This window comes from Dendropsophus ebraccatus, chromosome 15 (assembly GCF_027789765.1).
Source record: "Dendropsophus ebraccatus isolate aDenEbr1 chromosome 15, aDenEbr1.pat, whole genome shotgun sequence".
Classification (NCBI taxonomy): Eukaryota; Metazoa; Chordata; class Amphibia; order Anura; family Hylidae; genus Dendropsophus; species Dendropsophus ebraccatus.
In genome coordinates this window covers 24,921,504-24,941,862 of record NC_091468.1, presented here as the reverse complement: position 1 = coordinate 24,941,862, position 20,359 = coordinate 24,921,504, and the positions used below count along the sequence as shown (strand labels likewise).

At 43.6% G+C, this 20,359-nt stretch overlaps 1 protein-coding gene across 1 annotated transcript in view; it reads right to left on the bottom strand.

The window, feature by feature from the left end:
- Positions 1-4,030: 4,030 nt before the first annotated feature.
- Positions 4,031-20,359, bottom strand: part of LOC138774234 (hemoglobin larval subunit alpha-like) — a 32,755-nt gene continuing 16,426 nt past the window's right edge. The window contains exons 2-3 of the mRNA XM_069954932.1: positions 9,456-9,639; positions 4,031-4,190 (exon numbers count right to left, since the gene is read on the bottom strand). Coding sequence (XP_069811033.1) covers positions 4,053-4,190; positions 9,456-9,614 — 297 coding nt within the window. The 5' untranslated portion in view covers positions 9,615-9,639 and the 3' untranslated portion in view covers positions 4,031-4,052. The remainder of the gene's footprint in view (positions 4,191-9,455; positions 9,640-20,359) is intronic.

Below are 20,359 nucleotides of genomic sequence, written 5' to 3'. Positions count from 1 at the left end.
AATGGAGACAGATCTCAGGGGGCATTATTACTATATGGGGACACAGCAGGGGATCCTACATACAGGGGGCAACCTACATGCCTACTGACTCTACTGCACATGACACAAAAATGTGGAAGGAAGTTGTTGTAAGTGCGGACCCTAAAATGTTTGTCTGGCAGGTTCAGAAGGGATGAATTGTGGCTGCAAGAAATCATGGAGGCCTGGGCCGGATGGAGAGGAAAAGGAAAGTGACGCCTGTGAATCACTGAATTGGGGGGGAGGCGCGTCTATCAAGATTCGCCCTGCAGTCAAAATTACCTAGAAACTGCCCTGGACGGTACTGCAGTACTGGCCGGATGATCTTTGCAGCCGCAGAGTTCTGATGCGGGCGCATTCGTGCGCCCCCGCATTAAAACTCCCCACAGCACAGGAGACAGTACACTGACAGTGTTTTCTGCGGCTGCAGAAAACCGACATGTCAGTTTTATATGGCGCCGCGAGCAATCCCGGCCGGAGCGTATACTATGCGTAGGAACATAAGGAAACATATCTTTTCGTGAAAAGTACGACCGTTGTTGCTGATTACAACAGCCGTACTTTTACGAAGAGGTACATTGTGAGAACATAGCCATATACTGCGGATTTGTGAACATGAAGGAAACTGCTGACAATCTGATTTAATTGTATATTGAAAGGGCTTCCAAAGAGTATAATTAATAAAGCTGTTGAAATGAATAGATGAGGAGGAGATCCCTACCTTGATATTTATAATGCGATTTGGTTGGTGAACTCCTAAGTCTCTCAATAAGTTCACCAATCAAAATGTATGTTAAAAATGCAACAGATATACGCATTGTGTAAACACAACCTTATCCCAGAAACAGCTCCAATAGCCACCGGCCTCCTGCAGCTCCTCCAGCTGCAACGTCACATACTCAGCTGATGCCAATCATTTTGATGAACAATAATTTGATGTCTGTTATTAAATATAAAGCTAGAAACAAATATAAAGCTAGGAACAGACTATAAAACAAACAGATCAGGTCATAAAGGAAAGGCTGGGATTTCTCCTCTTTTCAAATTCATTCCTGGCTTTAGCTTCAGATCTTTGGCAGAAAATCTGTCAGATAATCTTTGTGTAAATGGACCCTAAGCTGCCATTATTTTACTTTGAGAAAGAGCCCCCAGAATGGCCACCTGTAGTCCAGGACTGGATGACACACACACAGGGGCCTAGCTAGGATTCATGGGACCCCATAGATTTAAGAAAGAAAAAAAAAACTGTACAGGCCTCCCCCCAACAAAAAGCACTGCATATATCTATATAAAATTTGTGGCCAGAGGCAGCATCTTGCCTGCAGCCACAAGAGTGACTGGCAGAGAGCCAATGGCTGCTTACTCTGTCAGTCCCCTGTATTTAACTATAAGGGCCCATTAGGATCCATAGGTGCAGGTGTAGACTACCTTCTACTTAACCCTTTATGTACCACAGTGTGTAAGTGACACAAACCTCACTTACATCCAGCAGCACAAAAAGGGTTGAAAATAAATGACAAGGAGATATGTGATTCACTGCTTGTGGTGGCTCGGCGGTTGTAGACCGTGATAGTAACGTAATGCCAGTTATGATGTTGGTGCCTGCTTTAGTGTGGCCGGTCTGTAGAGTTCCCCAAATGGTCAGTGACCTCCTGGGATATGACTGGTCCCTTAGGCTCTTGTTACAGTAGACCTGAGTGGCAATTGACCCATCCGGACTATCAGTACCACCACCCACAAAAAAGGGAAAAAAAAATAACCCAAGGTGTGCAGATAGTATGTATAGGTGCGGCAGCAAAGATGAGTCCCAGTGGTATAAAAATATAACACCTTTACTGTACAGTATCTATTGTACAATACACTTTTGTAGCAAATAGATAAATCTTTACACGGACTGTAGTGCTTGAACTCTTTTGTGCTGAGGAGATGCTTGAGGAAGTAGAGTAGAGGTAGTTATAGAGTGCTTATAGAGTTGGAAGTAGACTATTGTAGAGGAGAAGGGAGTCCTAACCCAGTGTAGCAATGCACCCTGCCGGAACGTGAGAATACTTTCGAGTGTGAAGTTATTTGTACCAGTGTAGAGACTAGTCTGGCCACCTTCTGCCCTACAGTGTTGAGTGACATCCTCCTCAGTTGATACAAGCCCCAGTCGTGGTTACCTGGGTGAAGCCAAGCTCCTGGGGATGTCCCAGTTACCTGCAGTGCAAGATAGAATATGTAGACCTTCTGGTAGCTTTGTCCTATCTAGGCTAGTTCCTTTTGTGTATTTGGATACTGCCCTGCACTTTTAGACTGGTTCACAGCATGGGCTAGGATGTTCTAGACTCTTCTCCCTAGTGTTTAGCACTGCGTAGTATAGGAAGAACTGATTGTCTCTAGCAGCATCTGTATACACAAGTCTTTTACTCAACCAAACTGACCTCACTTGTCCTGGCAGAAGCTAGGCCCTGGCTTGGCTACAGCAGCAACTTCTGCTCCATGTGTCCTTCTCCCAGGAGAACCTGGATAAGACTGAAGCTACACCTCCCCCACTAAGTGACTACTTCCTACAGGAGCTAAGTGATCTACTCTGAGTAGTGTAAAGTAGTGTGTGCAAGAGAAAGAAAGTGATAGGTTACAAAAAAAAAAAAAAAAAAAAAAAAAAAGCACCTCCCATAGGCTAGCACTGAACACAAAACCACCCATTGCCAACTTCAGCTGTGCAATACATAGGTATACATATAAAAATATTGACATCTAGTGCACTTCACCACTTAACCTGGAGTAAGAAGCTTTTTTGAGAGGTGCAAAAGGAGAGAACACCTGTCATGTGATGCCACCCATTGATAACCCCTGACCTCTGCAGGAGCTCTGGAGAACAGAGGTCAGGGGTTAGAGCAGTGTAGCAGAGATTTCCTTTTCTTCTGTTTAACTTTGTGTGTTGCAGCATATAAATTAACTTCGGGCCACTGACACTACAGTACATAAGGGATTAAGCAGCAGGACACAGAATGGTTCCTATGTTCCCTGTGCATCCCCAGGGCTCCACTCTGGCTCAGGTCCCATAGCAGCTGCCTGGTCTGCCTTTTGATATCGGTCTAGTGATAGTAGTAGAGGATAGGGAACATGCCAAGATTGAAAATTCCTTAGGCAAATGTGTATTCAGGGGAGCCCATCATTGCTTTGACTTCAGCATGGACAGGTTTCTTTTTAAGGGTATGTTCCCACTACAGAACATGCATCAAAGTAGTGACATGTCAATTCTTTGGGCAGATGGTGGATTAAGCTTTAGAATATCATTGAGTCTACGGGACAGGGGGAAAGTCAAGTGGGGTCTGCCGTGCTGTTCCGCACTGGAAACATACCCTTAGACGAAAACATAGCCAACCAAGCACCAGTCGTGTCTCTCGCTCCACTTGGTGGTAAGTTTAGCTTTACCAAATATCTGATAACTATCTTTTTACCTGGTGAGCACTAAAGACAAGGAAAATAGATAGAATCTCACCCCTCATCAACGGAGTGCATTGGACACAAGTATTCCTGCTCCACACTATGCGGAGTGGCGCCATTGTAAAGAGATATGGCCCATCTGTCCAAGTCCATATTAGGGTATGTTCACACTGAGGAAGACATGTGGAATTTCAGGCAGATTCTGCATCAATACATGCAGAATCCGCCCATAAAAATTCATTGTGAATGTACATGGGCTTTCCCGCTTCTTTGTTCACATGGCAGAATTTCGGCACTGAAAATTCCCTCGTGGATCCGCTTTGAAGAATTGACATGTCCGCTAGAGGAATCCTATAGAAGTCAATGGGGCTTGAATTCTGCTTGAAATTCCGCCAGAGATAAATAGGTGACAAATTTCAAGAAGAAAACTTTCCTCTTGAATTCTTCACTGAATACTCGCCTATTCCGCAGTGTGAAAATACCTCAACATGGAGTTATCTATACCCATTAAATACACACCCTTTGGCTAGGTTACTTTAGGAAAGAAGCACAGACATTTTGGAAGTTTCTTTCCCTTTATTGAGACAAAGCTAGGAGAAGATACATTATAGATCCTTGGGTATTGTCCCAGTCAGGATACAGGACACCTGACCAAAGTACTTGTCACAAGCCATCTGGGCATATTCATTGAAGGCAATGGAGAAATTCTTTTTAATGATGTCTTTGAATAAATCCAGCAGCCACTAGAGGAGACAAGACAACATTGTATTAGACCAGAATCTAATCTATATATAGTGTATAATGGATGGAGGTAGCGAGCCTGACAGGACAGTGAGGAGTCAAGCGCTGAGTAATAGTATCAACCATCACATATCCTGAGATCTGACAATACGACAATATACTGACAATACGACAATATACCTCCTCTCCAAGTATGGGTCAGCTGGGCGCAGGTCCAATGGAAGTAAAGATATTTACCATAAGGTAAAAACAAACAACCACATTTATTATTCAGACAATGCGTTTCGAGACCGGTCTGGTCTCTATCAAGTGTCATATGCAGCAATGAATTCTACAAAAAAAAATATTATAACACACACACTCACCGGCCACTTTATTAGGTACACCATGCTAGTAACGGGTTGGACCCCCTTTTGCCTTCAGAACTGACTCAATTCTTGGTGGCATAGATACAACAAGGTGCTGGAAGCATTCCTCAGAGATTTTGGTCAATATTGACATGATGGCATCACACAGTTGCCGCAGATTTGTCGGCTGCACATCCATGATGCGAATCTCCCGTTCCACCACATGCCAAAGATGCTCTATTGGATTGAGATCTGGGGACTGTGGAGGCCATTTGAGTACAGTGAACTCATTGTCCTGTTCAAGCAGAAATCGAGACTCAGACCAGGCAACGTTTTTCCAATCTTCTACTGTCCAATTTGATGAGCTTGTGCAAATTGTAGCCTCAGTTTCCTGTTCTTAGCTGAAAGGAGTGGCACCCGGTGTGGTCTTCTGCTGCTGTAGCCCATCTGCCTCAAAGTTGGACGTACTGTGCGTTCAGAGATGCTCTTCTGCCTACCTTGGTTGTAACGGTTGGCTATTTGAGTCACTGTTGCCGAACCAGCTCGAACCAGGCTGCCCATTCTCCTGACCTCTGGCATCAACAAGGCATTTCCGCCCACAGAACTGCCGCTCACTGGATGTTTTTTTCTTTTTCGGACCATTCTCTGTAAACCCTAGAGATGGTTGTCCGTGAATATCCCAGTAGATCAGCAGTTTCTGAAATACTCAGACCAGCCCTTCTGGCACCAACAACCATGCCATGTTCAAAGGCACTCAAATCACCTTTTTTCCCCATACTGATGCTCGGTTTGAACTGCAGGAGATTGTCTTGACCATGTCTACATGCATAAATGCACCATGCGCCATGTGATTGGCTGATTAGAAATTAAGTGGTAACGTGCAATTGGACAGGTGTACCTAATAAAGTGGCCGGTGAGTGATATATATATATTATACATACATACATACATAGCAACTGTTAACTCTAGGTTAACCAACACAAAAAAAAAAAAAAGTACAAGAGAATGAATTCATACATATACATTTAACATTAATAAATCAATTCATTACATCCTACAATAAATCACTAATATATGAATCAATAGAAATGTGTATAACAGAAAAAACAAAACAAACACTGCACTGATGTCTGAATACAGCCTAAAAAACAGCCTCCCCACCCATACTGAGTAGGGATTCGTGACTACTTTGAATTCCATTGTTTCATTTAACCCTTGAGGGGCCAATGTGCACAATTTAAAAATCCAAAAGGACTCAAGGTTTATCAACTGCTTATACCTGTTCTGTCTCTCAATGGGAATATGTTCCAGGATGGCAAGTTTCAATGAAGTAGGATCACTATGATGTTTTAATAAATAGTGTTTAGACAAGCTATGTAATAAAAAGCCTCCCTTGATGTTAGAACGATGTTTGTTCATGAGTGACCGCACGGTCTGAACTGTGTGGCCCACGTACTGAAGCCTGCACAGACATTCAAATAAATAAACTACATATTGGAATGAACAATCATATTTATCATATACTGAAAACATTTCGCCTGTAACCTGTGAACTGAAAGATGAACAAGGTTGTTCCGAAATCCAATTGCAGCACAGACAACGACTAATATGACATTGGAACGTCCCCACGTCACTAGAATTCCTGTATTTTTTTTGTCTAGTTTTATGATCACTTAATCTACTAGGTGCTAGCTGGTTGCGAAGGCTCTTAGTCTTTCTAAAAATGATATTTGGATTTTTTGGGAGTATCGGTTATAAAACCGGATTATTTAAAAGGATGGGCCAGGAAGTGACCATACATATTTTTGTAAAAATAAATCTAAATAGTGAGAAAGATTAGAAGTTAATGACCCGACCCCCAAAATAATAGGACACCCCAGTGAGCTAGTGAGACTTATGAATTTTAGGCAGGTAATAGAAGTATGGGAGATCACTATCTGGCATAACTTCTGCCATCAACTTCTATCTCTCACGATTTAGATTTATTTTTACAAAAATATGTATGGTCACTTCTTTCCTTTTTAAAAGATTCCACACAATCTGAGTTACAGTCATTACACTAAGCGAGCATTTTTTCCTTTGTTACTTTGGATGTCACTGTATTCGAATATTGGTATAAAATTGGTACTTGAGGCAGTTTTGCACTACTTGAGGAGAGACTCTGAATTTTGGCTATAATAAGATAGAATTTTTGGATCTAGAGATCATGAAAGTGGATGGACCATCTATAACAACTAGAACACTTTAAAAGTGTTGATTTAAATAGCTTTCTAGACTATAATAGTCGTCATTTGCCCCAGTGGTTGAGGAATGTCCCCTTTGGACAATACCAGATAAGGAAAAATTGTAGTGAGGATAAAGATTACACTGTTCAGTCTGAATTAAACCAGATTTGCCAATAAATGATATCCACAACCATTAATTAAAAAAGCATTTAATTCAAATAAAAAAACTACACAAAAAACATTAAAACAAGTAAAATAAATGAAAAAAGTGAGACTATGAGAACTATATGTGGAGATAGATTTAATATCTGTTTTAAAACTGAATGTAATTGGGGCTCATGACATTAAGAAATATCTACAGAAAAACTGGCCCATCCTTTTAAATGATCCGATTTTAAAACAGATACTCCCAAAAAAAATCATAAAATCAAAATATTTTTAGAAAGACTAAGGGCCCTATTCCACCAGACGATTATCGTTAGCATAATCGTTAACGATTAACGATCTTAAACGACCGCTATTGCGAAAGACCTGAAAACGTTCACTCATTTCCATGGAACGATAATCGTTACTTATGATCGTAATTGCGTATTTCTTCGCTATTGCGTTCGTATCTATTGCGAGCGACCGAACGATGTCTTATTCAATGCGAACGATTTGCGAATGAGCAACGATAAAAATAGGTCCAGGTCTTATAAAGCGATCAATGATTTCTCGTTCGGTCGTTAATCGTTAACTGCATTTCAACCGAACGATTATCGTTAAGATTCGAACGATTTAACGATAATCTGAACGATAATCGTCCGGTGGAATAGGGCCCTAAGCCTTTGCAACCAGCTCGCACCTAGTAGATTAAGTGATCAAAAATACTAGACTAAAAAAACAAACAAAAAAAAAACAAAAAAAACAGGGAATTCTAGTGACGTGGGGACGTTCCAATATCATATTAGTCGTTGTCTGTGCTGCAATCGGATATCAGAACAACCTTGTTCATCTTTCAGTTCACAGGTTACAGGCGAATCAGTATATGATAAATATGATTGTTCATTCCAATATGTAGTTTATAGAAAATCTGTGCAGGGTTCAGTACGTGGGCCGCACAGTTCAGACTGTGCGGTCACGCATGAACAAACATTGTTCTATCATCGAGAGGCTTTTTATTACATAGCTTGTCTAAACACTATTTATTAAAACATCATAGTGATCCTACTTCATTGAAACTTACCATCCTGAAACATATTCCCATTGAGAGAGAACAGGTATAAGCAGTTGATAAACCGTGAGTTCTTTTGGATTTTTAAATTGTGCACATTGGCCCCTCAAGGGTTAAAGGGGAACTCCGAATTAAAAACAAACAAACTTGTTTTCTTTTAAAAGATAAATATATGTGTCTATACAATGTATTACTGTATCTGTATGGTTCTGCCACACTGGTAGCTTATAGAAATCCAGGAAGTGAAAAAAATGGCCCCTGTGCCAATTCACATTGTCTCCTGCTCCTTCTGCTCTCCCCCCTTAGAGGCATTGCCTCTGTCTCACATTGTGTGTGTTTGCTGATGATGCAGACAGGGGGCAGGGTGTGATGTCACAGGAGGCTTGGCTGGATAACCCAATCCCCTGACTGATTCACCATCTCTAACCAGCCAGAAGCAGCTGCTGCACTAGTTTTACTGATTATAATGGGTGGGGGCTGTGATGATCACATGAGGGAAAGCATTGCATTCTGGGAAATGCCAAACCAGGAACAGAAACAAAACAAACCCCCCCAAACAAATGGATGTTAGGTTTCATTTTTTTTTTTAACCTCTACCTGGAGTTCCCCTTTAAATGAAACAATAGAGAATCCAAAGTAGTAACGAGTCCCTACTCAGTATGGGTGGGGAGGCTGTTTTTTAGGCTGTATTCAGACATCAGTGCAGTTTTTTTTTCTGTTATACACATTACTATCGATTCATATTTTAGTGATGTTTTATTGTAGGATGTAATGACTGATTAATGTTAAATGTGTGTATGAATTCATTCTTTTGTACATTTTATTGTGTTGGTTAACCTGGAGTTAACAGTTGCAGCCCCACCCCCCAGCTAATGGGTGGTGCTGGGATACATGGGACATCTATATATTTTAGTAGAATTCATTGCTGTATATCACACTTCATAGAGACCAGACCGGTCTCAAAACGCCTTGTGTCTGAATAATAAATGTGCTTATTTTTACCTTATGGTAAATATCTTTACTTCCATTGGACCTGCGCCCAGCTGACCCATACTTGGAGAGGAGAGTTATTGTCGTATGCTTGTTCCTATGAGGATCATATGGGAGTGGCAGCGGTCCTGTTTGCATGCTTACTCAAGAGTTGTGCCTTGCAGTTAGCACAACTCCACTAGGTGAGAACCTCCATTACTGACTCACCATTGTTATGTCAGAATTATGCTATGGAGTGCTGTCTTTTATTCTGTTTGTAGAGATCTGACAGTGGCCATCATGTGTCAAGAAGAGCCTTGGGCAACATAATTGTCCACAGTCTGATAGGACCTGTTCTCCTATATCATGTATCCATTATGGCCGTTTCACCAAAGACATATGGGAAAACCATCAACTGGACCGTGTATGAAAAGAAGTGCCCCATATGTGTGACAAGACTAGGGAGGGTATATGGGGAAGACTATGGTGGCAGACAAGATCTTAGAGCCTTACCATGACTTGTTCTTTGCTCAATTTCAGAGTGAATGTGTGCAGGTGTTGGAGCTTGGACAGGAACTCTTTTAGGTGGGCCACATGGTGTAGTCCTTCTGCTAGTGCATGGCAGACCTTTCCTCCATGAGTCCTTAGGTCTAAGCCATAAAAAAGGGACATCAATTCAACATGATCATTAATAAGCCTGGAAAGATACAGACATTGACAGTCATAAGTCTCTGTGCTCAGGATCTAGTTACCTCTGACAATGGTGTAAGGATTATAGGAAGCCAATAAACCCAACCCTGTGATTTTCAGATGGGTAAATTAGGGCCAGTGTCAGCACAGGGCTTACCCAGGCAAGTGCAGGGGGTACCAGCTCCTCCAGGGGCCCAGAGGTAGAGGGACCTCGTGTTCTTGTGGTGAGGTATAGGTGTTGTATCAGCTCAGCCAGAGATTGTATTGTTGTGACACCAGTGCTAGTTCAGCACACAGGTATGATGGTGGTACCTGCTTTGTGTTGTGGCTGGCTGTATCCCTCAAATTGAGGAGGTGCTTGAAGTAGAAGAGGTAGTTGTAGCAGTGCTTGTAAAGTTGAGATTAGAGGAGATCTTGTTGAGGGAGTTTCAACCCAATGTAGCAATGTACTTTTTGGTTTAAGAGCTCATTTCTCTAATTTGTGACTTGGTTTAAGAGCTCCCTGTACTGGGTGGGAGGGGAATGGTCTGCATAGTAGGGTCTTACAGCACTGTACTCTGACCCAGGAAGTCTCCCTCAACCTTCCAAATCTTGACAGATCCACTCCAAGCTGGGGCTTGCATCAGGGGACAGGACTGTGGAGGTAATCTTTCCATAGCTGTAACCCCTCTCTCCCCGGACAGAGAGCGCTGCTATACTGTGCCCACATCTGTTCTGCTCATTCCTTCATACTCCCTGCAGTCTGTCAGCCCTTGTGTTTCCCCATCCTCGCCATTATGGGGATCTGCAGTTCCAACCTGTATCTACAAACTGCTCTTGTTTTTCAGTTTTATGCACTTAATATACATTATACTCCACATGCTGATTGCTATACTGTACAGTAAATTAATATAGCATTCAGTGATTTCTAAATCTTTGTTTCACATGTTATTCAGAAAAAAAAAATTATATTTGGGGTGTGGAACCAATTGTCTGCATTTCAGTGATTTAAGGGAAATTTTGCTTTGGATTACAAGCACAGTCCCGGAACGAATTATGCTCATAATCCAAGGCACCACTGTACTTGTAGAGTGAGAAGTTTACTTGTACCCGTGTATAGACTTTGGTCTAACCACCTTGTGCCCTACAGTGTCAAGTAACTACTTCTACAGGGGCCAAGTAATCTACCCTGTGAGTGGGGGTATACCTCCCATGTGTCCCTCTTTTGGCGGGACAGTCCCTACTTTTGACCCACGTCCCTCTTTGCCCAATACGTCCCTCTTTGTCCCTCTTTTTGACCTAGGAATTAGATTTCCATTAATAAACTTTCTATGTTGCTCTAGAAAGTGTCTGGTTTCTTAGTGTATAACAGACCTAAACTTGCATATTATTCTATCATGTTATGCAAGTTGTATCCTAAAAATTGTTATATTCAAATGAATCATGTGACATTATGGCCCCTTTCACACATGCAATCCATATGGCCCCTTACACACATCTGTAGGTGTTACAGATCCGTTTTAGGGACATGATCCGTGACAAAAAATGATTAGAGGGACTCACCTGCATGAGATATCAATATAACTAACTGCATGCATCAGTCTGCAGCAGATCCTGTATGTGTGAGTATCCTTAAATTATAGAACTGTAAAATTTTCCTAGACTGACCCATAAGTGTCCCTCTTTGGCCATCCAAAAAGGTTGGGAAGTATGGTGGTGGGTGTGTGCGCAAAAAAGGAAAGAAAAAGTTAAAAGCAAAGAGCACCTCCTATAGGTTACTAAGAACACATGGTATACAATAAAACATTAACCCATTAGGACCTTTAGCTGTGCATACATAGAAATACATATAAAAAGATACTGATATCTAGTGGTGAAACTGTAACCTAGCTCTTTATCACCACTTAACCTGGAGAAAATAACTTTTGCGACAGGTGCATAGGAAGAGAAAACCAGTGGTGGGACACCGCATTCTGATGTTCAGCTTGCTCACTGTAGTGCAAGGTGAGTGGGCTGAAAATCAGTAGTGTGTGTCTCAAGCAGGGGCGGTCTTAGTATTTCTGGGCCCCCCCCCCCCCCCTTGAAGTTATGTCTGGGCCCCCCCCCCTTGACACGCACTCCACAACAATAGACCGCTGTGTGCTGCCCCCAGTAGTATATACCCCTTGTGTGCTTCCCCCAGTAGTGTATAGACTCCTGTGTGTTCCCCAAGTTATATATAGCCCCCTGTGTGCTGCCCCAAGTCGTATATACCCTGCATGCTGCCCCCAGTTGCATATACCCCCTGTGTGCTCCCCACTAGTATATAGCTCCCCTGTGTGCTCCCTCAGTGGTATATAGCCCCCCTGTGTGCTCCCCCACTTGGATATAGACCCCTGTGTGCTCCTCCAGTAGTATATAAACCCCCTGTGTTTTGCACCAGCATTATATAGACCACTGTGTGCTCCTCCAGCATTATATAGACCCCTTGTGTGCTGCCCCCAGTTATATATAGACCCCCTGTGTGCTGCCCCCAGTTATATATAGACTCCCTGTGTGCTGCCCCCAGTTATATATAGACCCCCTGTGTGCTGCCACCAGTTATATATAGACCCCCTGTGTGCTGCCACCAGTTATATATAGACCCCCTGTGTGCCCCACCAGTTATATATAGACCCCCTGTGTGCCCCACCAGTTATATATAGACCCCCTGTGTGCCCCACCAGTAGTATATAGACCCCATGTGCCCCACCAGTAGTATATAGACCCCCTGTGTGCCCCACCAGTAGTATATAGACCCCCCTGTGTGCCCCACCAGTAGTATATAGACCCCTGTGTGCTCCCCCACTTGGATATAGACCTCCTGTGTGCTCCACCACTTGGATATAGACCCCATTCTGCTGCCCCAAGTAGTATATAGACCCCCTGTGTGCTGACCCAAGTAGTACATAGACCCCTCTGTGAAGCCCCAGTAGTCTATAGCCCCCCTGTGTGCTCCCCCAGTTAAATATAGCCCCATTATTCTGGGTCAAATTAGTGCAATGTTCCTCCCCGCCTTCTAAGAGCCATAGCGCTTTATTTTTCCACCTACCCACCTTGCTTTTTATTTTGTTTCTGCTATATAATTTTAAAAAAATCAGCAATCCTGGTGGGGTGCGAACTCACGCACACACGCACGCACGAACTGACGCACGCACGAACTGACGCACGCACGCACTGACACACCAACGCACACACGGACACACGGACGCTACTTTTCTTACACCATTACAAAACTACTTGTCAATAGACAGATTATATCAATGCAGTCAAGAAAAGAGTGAAAAGACTGTGGTTCTTGGCTTACAATCCCAAACCATCAGCCCATTGGAAAAGGATACCTTGTTATAGCCTGAAATCCAATCTCCTCACTTCTCTTGTCTACTTTGGCCATCACAGGGGCCAGAAAAGCCACCATCTCAGCATTTGATATCTTCATGGTGGTATATGCCATCTCTACACCTCACCAAACACAATAACCAATCTAAACCCATACCAGCCCTTTTTATATAGGGAGTAATGGCAGCAGATCAGGTCATGTGACCGGCCAACCTGGGATCTTACAGGATCTTCCTCATAACCCGGCCTGGCAAACATCTCCTGGGACTGGGAATTAACACTAGATAAGGCTAGGTTCACACTGCGTTTTCAGCATCCGTTTAACGGATCCATTTTTTTTAACGGTCAAAAAAGTAGTGTCAACAGTACTTTGGTGTGCGTCAAAAAAAACGCATCCGTTTTGATCCTTTTTTCTTTATAATGTAAGTCACTGGAAAAACGGATCACAAACGGATGCACACAAATGCGTCCGTTTTTTGCAATCCATTTTTTGCAAAAAACGGATCTGTTAAACGGATGCTGAAAAGCAGAGTAAACCTAGCCTTATGCTGCGTTTACATGGAACGATTATCGTGCGAATTTGCACGATAACGATCGAATTCAAACGATAATCGTACGTGTAAACGCTGCAAACGATCAAACGACGAACGAGAAATCGTTCATTTTGATCTTACAACATGTTCTAAAATCGTCCTTCGCCGTTACTCTGACATCGTTAATCGTACAATCGGGCCAATTATCGTTTCCTGTAAACGCAGCATTAGGCTGGGTCCACACTTTATTTTTGGGCCAAATTTAGCACTCATTGGAAATTCCATCTCTGAATCCCTTGAGTTCACACTATGTTTTTGCAATCGTTTTTTTTTTTTCATCTGTTTTTGCAAAAAAACAGATGGAAAAACAGATTGCACGTTTGCATTTATGTGCATTCTTTTTTATCTGTTTTTCCATTGCCTTCCATTATAAAAAAAAAAAAAAACGGATCTAAACAGATGCTTTTTTTTTTTTTACGGACACAAAAATGAGGTCAACTATGTTTTTGTGTACGTTAAAAGAAACGGATCTGGGTTTTTTTTCCCCATAATGGAAGTTAATTGAAAAACGGATCAAAACGGATTCACACAAATGCATCCGTTTTTTGCAAAAACGGATGGAAAGAAAACAGATTGTAAAAATATATTGTGAACCCAGCCTTATCCAGGGGTTACCCAGGATTAGAAAAAGCACAGCTACTTTCTTGCAAAAACAGCGCCACTCCATCCTCAGGTTAGGTGTGGTATTACAATTCTGCTCTATTCAATTCAATGAAACTGAGCTGCAAAACCAACACCTAAACTGAGGACAACAGTGGGGCTGAAGAAAGCAGCCATGTTTTTCTAAGCCTGAAAAACTCCTCCAATTTACCAGACAGAAAAAAATAAATAAAATAAAACTTTGCATGCAGCATCATTTTGTCCCATTAGTTTTTGTTAAAATGACGGACACAAGTGGAAAACCTGAGGGACCCCATCAATGGAGTTTGCCGGGCTCCGCTGGTGTCCGAAGGTGTAGCAGTGACAAACGGAGCCGAATGGACTCTGCAGTGAAGAATCTGACTTATTCATCAATGAACATATGAATATGTGTGCTTTAAAGGGGTTTGCCGTTCAGTACTGGAAAACAGAGCCCACCAGACTGCTGCACCAATGGACTCGAACAGAACCCCACAGACATTGACAGAATTGACTTTAGTACAAATACACATACCAGATCCGCTGCGGATCCCTTGCCTGTTAGTTTCTATGAGAAGACATACTGGCAGCGGCATTGACATCCCGCTGCAAGTATGTACTGTAAGTGACAGCCTTGTTAACCCCCCGCCGGCCGGAGCATACATTACCTGCTCCACGCTCCGGCTTGCTTCAGGGGCTCCCAGCGTCTGGATGTCCCGCTCAGCCAACCGCACTGATTGGCTGACCGGGACGTCCAGATGCGAACCCCCCAAGCAAGCCAGAGTGTGGAGCAGGTAATGGATGCTCCGGCCGGCGGGGGGAAAAATCCACTGCAGATCAGGTACGTGTGTTTGTATCCTTTGGGGGAGACTTATCAAACTAGTGTAAAGTAGAATTGTCTTAGTTCCCCCTAGCAACCAATCAGATTCCACCTTTAATTTTCCAAAGAGTCTGTGAGGGATGAAAAGTGGAAGCTGATTGGTTGCTAGGGGCAACTAAGACAATTCTACTTTACACCAGTTTGATAAGTCTCCACCTTTATGTTTATTTTACTAGAGTTTTACAGGATAATAAAACAAAAATATAAAAGCCAATGCATACCTCTCCACACTCCCCTGCTGTCCTTCAACAGGTATCCGGTGTCCTACACTGACTGCAGCCGCCACCACTTCCATCATAGGAAAGAAAGGCCGGACGAAACGGAGTTGGAGGGAGGCCGGCATGACAGGGAAACTGGCGGGGAAGGGGTTAACATAGGGCCGTTGGTATGGGGTTGGGAGGGGGAGCAAGAGGACAACTGGGGGAGGTGATAAACCTCTTCCGGGAATAGCACGGGCAGCCACACGTGGAGCGGCAGCCAGAGAGTCCCACCCGCCCTCCCTAATGGGGGTTCCTGTGAGTGGGGGGACAGTTTTCCTTTTTTTTAGGGTGATGGGGGGGGGTTGCGCTGGCGTTATTTTCTGTCATGGCAGCTTTGGCGGGTTAGGGGGTCCTTGGGGTTGGTTTTAAAGGAATGAGAGATGCACCCCACTTTAACTGGTGGATCATCCGATAATGGAAGAGAGTATGGGCTCCTGTCTGGGTGGTGTCCCGGGGAGTAATTGGAATTAGTAATTGAAAATCGGCCAGTGGGGTTGGAATGTACGGGGGCTCCTGAGCCTGGGGTAACCGGCTGGGGGCGGGAATGTGTTGGCTATACGGGTATTGGTTGAGGAATTCTGGTGGCCGTTTTTCTCATTAGGTTTTTTAGCTTCAAGGACCCCCTTTTCCCAGTTAGGAAAATTCTCAGGTCAATGTTATTTATACACTGTTTGGTTTGACAATGTTATATGTTATTTATGTTTTGTGTGTTTGAATAAATATTTGGCTGATGTGGCCATCATTTTCCAAAGAAACGGTTGTAGGTGTCCTTTATTTACGGGGAAAAGGTGGCTCGGTAGTTAGTGGTACTAAAGGGGAGGGGTTAAGTGTGTGAAACGAGATCAGTTTTCCCATGTCATGACAACCCACTCAGCCAATCATTGGCCACTGTGCTATTCCATTTCAGTCAGTGGCTGAGCGGGCTGTCACTCCCAAAACAAGTTAGTCTTGGAAGTGGAGGCAACTGCCAACAGTGGGGGACACCATAGGAGCATGGAGAGGTAAGTGAACATTATGCATGTTAATGTGTTTTCCCTAAGTCCCATCAGCGGCACAATAACGGGGTTTATTGCCCCTGTGTACTGGGCAGGACAAAAAGGAATATTTAATAGTACTAGCCAATTAAAGAAAGGCTCCTCCCCTCCTGGAGTATAAAGACACTCTCTCACCCAGCAATCATCAGTTTATTATAAAGATCAAATTAACCACAACAACATGTACATCATAGGGAAGGGAAGCTTGTGCCGCTGATGGGACTTAGGGAAAACACATTAACATGCATAATGTTCACTTCCCTGTCGTCCCACAGCGGCACAATAACGGGGATTTAGCACGTACAAACCCATTATGGGCGGGTTAATTGTACAGCAGACTGTATCACAGAAGAAGAAAATGTTGGAGCAGACAAAGAATTAATTCTGTAATACTTAAAGAAGGTCCTGGGAGAAGACCACGATGCCGATAGGCAGATCTGCTCCAATGGTATCAGTGCCTTTTCGGCCCACGAAGAAGCCACCGAACGAGTGGAGTGTGCCCTTGTGAACTCTGGAGGCTCCAGTTTACTGAGTAGGTAACACTTGTTGATACATTCCGTTATCCATCTAGATATTGTAGGCTTGGAAGCCTTCTGACCTTTATTCTTTCCCATTAGAGAAATAAATAAATTCTCAGACCTTCTGAATTCGCTTGTGCGTTGTAAGTACATCCTCAAGCATCTTACTATATCCAGCTTTTCCAGAGTCTGATCCTCAGCGATGGCCTCTTGGGAAAGAATAGGGATAGAAATTACCTGATTAAGGTTGGAAAAAGAAGGCACCTTAGGGGCGAACGAGGGTAAGTAACGTAAAAGAACTCTATCTGCTAGAAATGTAGTATAAGGCTCAGTAGAGGACAGAGCCTGGAGTTCTCCTATTCTTTTAGCTGATGTTATGGCTAACAGCAGTACTGTTTTTAAAGTTAGAAATTTAAGAGGAATCTCCTCTATAGGTTCGAAGGGCTGGAGCGCCAGGACCTTGAGAACCAACGACAAATCCCACGGACAAACTGGTCTCGATATTCTAGGACGTAGACGTGAGACAGCCTTGATAAAATTCTTTACTTCTGGGATCTGAAGAAGTTTTTTCTGTAGTAATACTGACATGGCTGCCAATTGAACCTTAAGGGTATTAGGTGCAAGGCCCCTATCAAATCCGTCCTGCAAAAATTCCAGTATGTCCGGAGTAGAGGGATTATCCTGGTCTTTCTGTCTGGAAGAGCACCAAGAGTGGAATACTCTACCGACTCTAGAGTAAGCTTTGTTGGTGGCATCACTTCTCGTATGAGACAGTGTATCCAACACTCTATTGGAAAAACCTTTACCTTTCAATATGGACCGTTCAATCTCCAGGCTGTTAGGTGGAGGGAGCGTAGGTCCTGACACAAGTGGGTGCCCTGAGACACCAGGTTGTGTATTATCGGTAATTCCCAATAATCTCCCTTGCTCATTGAGATGAGCTGGGCAAACCAAGACCTCTTTGGCCAAAAGGGTATGACCGCAATCACTGAAGCCTGGTCCTGCCTGATCTTCTTCAGGACTCTGGGGATCATGGCAGTGGGCGGGAAGATGTACGCTAGGTTGAAATTCCACCGAATTGACATCGCATCCGTGGTCTCCGGGCAATCCGCTTGATACAGGGAGCAAAATCTTGGAACCTTTGTATTCTTCTGAGTCGCCATTAGATCTATTTCTGGTTGTCCCCATCTTCTGATGATCTGATTGAAAATGGATCTGTTCAATGACCATTCTCCTGGGATCGTCATCTGTCTGCTTAGGCGATCTGCTAATACATTGTGTGTTCCTCTGATATGTATGGCCATTATGCAAGGTATATTCTTCTCCGCCCACTCTAAGATCCTTCCCACTTCTGCAAGAAGTGGTCTTGATCGAGTGCCTCCCTGCTTGTTTATGTAAAAGACTGACGCCATGTTGTCTGTCTTTATCTTCACCGCTAACCCCTGAAGTTGAGGCGAGAAATGTAGCAGAGCTTTGAAAATCGCCCTCAATTCTCTTTCGTTGGAAGAGAGGGTTCTTTCTAAGGATGACCATATCCCCTGAACAGTTAGATCTCTGAGATGTGCTCCCCAACCTGAGCCCGAGGAGTCTGTTGTTAAAATTTCCCAGACGGGTTCTTCTATGCGGGAACCGTCCTTCACCTGGGACCACCATTGAAGGGATGCTCTTGTCCTTAAAGACAGTCTGATCTTTCTTTCTAGATCTGAAGATCTCCGGTTCCAGGCTTGAAGAACCTCCGTCTGCAGAGCTCTCATGTGCCATAGGGCCCAAGGAACTGCCTCTGCTGCGGAGGAAAGAAGACCTAAAAATCGCATTAGAGTCCTGAGAGATACCAGACGTGGAGCTCTCAGAAAACGGCACCCCTCTTGAATTCTGTTCTTTCTCTCTGGAGATAGAGAGATTTTCATGGTTTCCGAATTTATCAAAAATCCCAAAAACTTCTTTGTCAGAGAGGGGGTTAGATCTGATTTTTCCCAATTGACAATCCATCCCAAGGAAGAAAGGAGAGTCAATGTCTTTGACACATTTTGGCTTAGCTGCCTGGCTGTGCCTGCCAGGAGAAGCCAATCGTCTAGGTAAGGGATAACACTTATTCCCTGTAGCCTGAGTGTTGCAACGACCGCAGCTACTACCTTCGTAAAAACAAAGGGGGCAGAGGTAATCCCGAAGGGTAAAACCCTGAACTGGAGATGGTGTAACTGACCTTTGATGTAAACTGCCACTCTCAGGAATCTTCTGTGATTCTTGAAGATCGGAATATGGAAGTAAGCGTCCTTGAGATCCAGTGATGCCATATAGTCGCCTCTGTTCAGGAGTGACTTTACCGATCCTATCGTTTCCATCCTGAATTTGTTCTTTGTAATAAATTTGTTTAGGTATCTCAGGTCTATGATGAGTCTCCATCTTTCCGATGGCTTCGGTACCAGAAATACCGGTGAATAAACTCCGGTACCTCTCTCGCTGAGGGGAACGGTTTCCAAGGCCTTGATCCTGATCAAGTCGAGGATGGATTTTTCCAAGATGACCTGCTTTGTGGGAGAAAGACGGGAAGAAACAAGAAAACGCTCTGGAGGCAGGGGATAAAGAGGAATAACATAGCCTCTCTTTATTATATTTATCACCCATGGGTCCAACACAAGATTTTCCCAAGCTGGGAGAAAATGCTCTAACCGACCCCCTACCTCCAAGATGGCGTCAGAATTCCTTCTTTCTGATGGGGGACTTGGCACCCTTAGACTGGCCCCCTCTCCTGTAATTTCCATAACCTCTGCCTCTGTAGCGGTACTGTCTGCTTCTCTGGGGAGATCGAGGTTGTCTCCTCCGAAAGGAGTTACGTGAGCTTGGTAAAGATTTACCTTTTTTATCAGACAACTCCTCCATGAGTGTATCTAGCTCTGCCCCAAATAGCTTTCCAGGCGTGTATTCTAGGTTACAGACGTTGTATTTAGAAGGGTTATCCCCAGACCAGGGACGCAACCATAGGGCTCTGCGTGAAGCAGAAGACAAAGCCATAGCTCTGGACCCCAACCTGGTAAGATGGGAGGCCGAATCAAATAAGTAATCCACTGCTAGTGTTATGTTTTTGAAAGAAGCTAGAATAGTGTCTCTACTGATCCCGGAGTCTATGTCATCTTGAACCTTAGCTACCCATTTCTTTAGAGTTTTAGTTACCTCGTGATTAGCCACACCAATAGCGGTCTGACCCGCTGCCGTAGTGTATGATCTTTTAAGTGTGGCCTCAATCCTACGGTCCATGGGGTCCTTGAGGCTAGACCCATCCTCAGAAGGAACTAATATGTTCCTAGACAATTTTGATATCGCTCTGTCCACCTTCGGAGGAGAAATCCAGGACTTGGACTGTTCCTCGTTCAAGGGAAAGAGAGACCAAAATCGTTTACTTATGGGAGGAGCCTTGTCCAGCTTCTCCCATTCATTCTTAATTAAATCCATCAAAAATTTATCAATGTTAAAGCCCTTAGAGCCTCTAG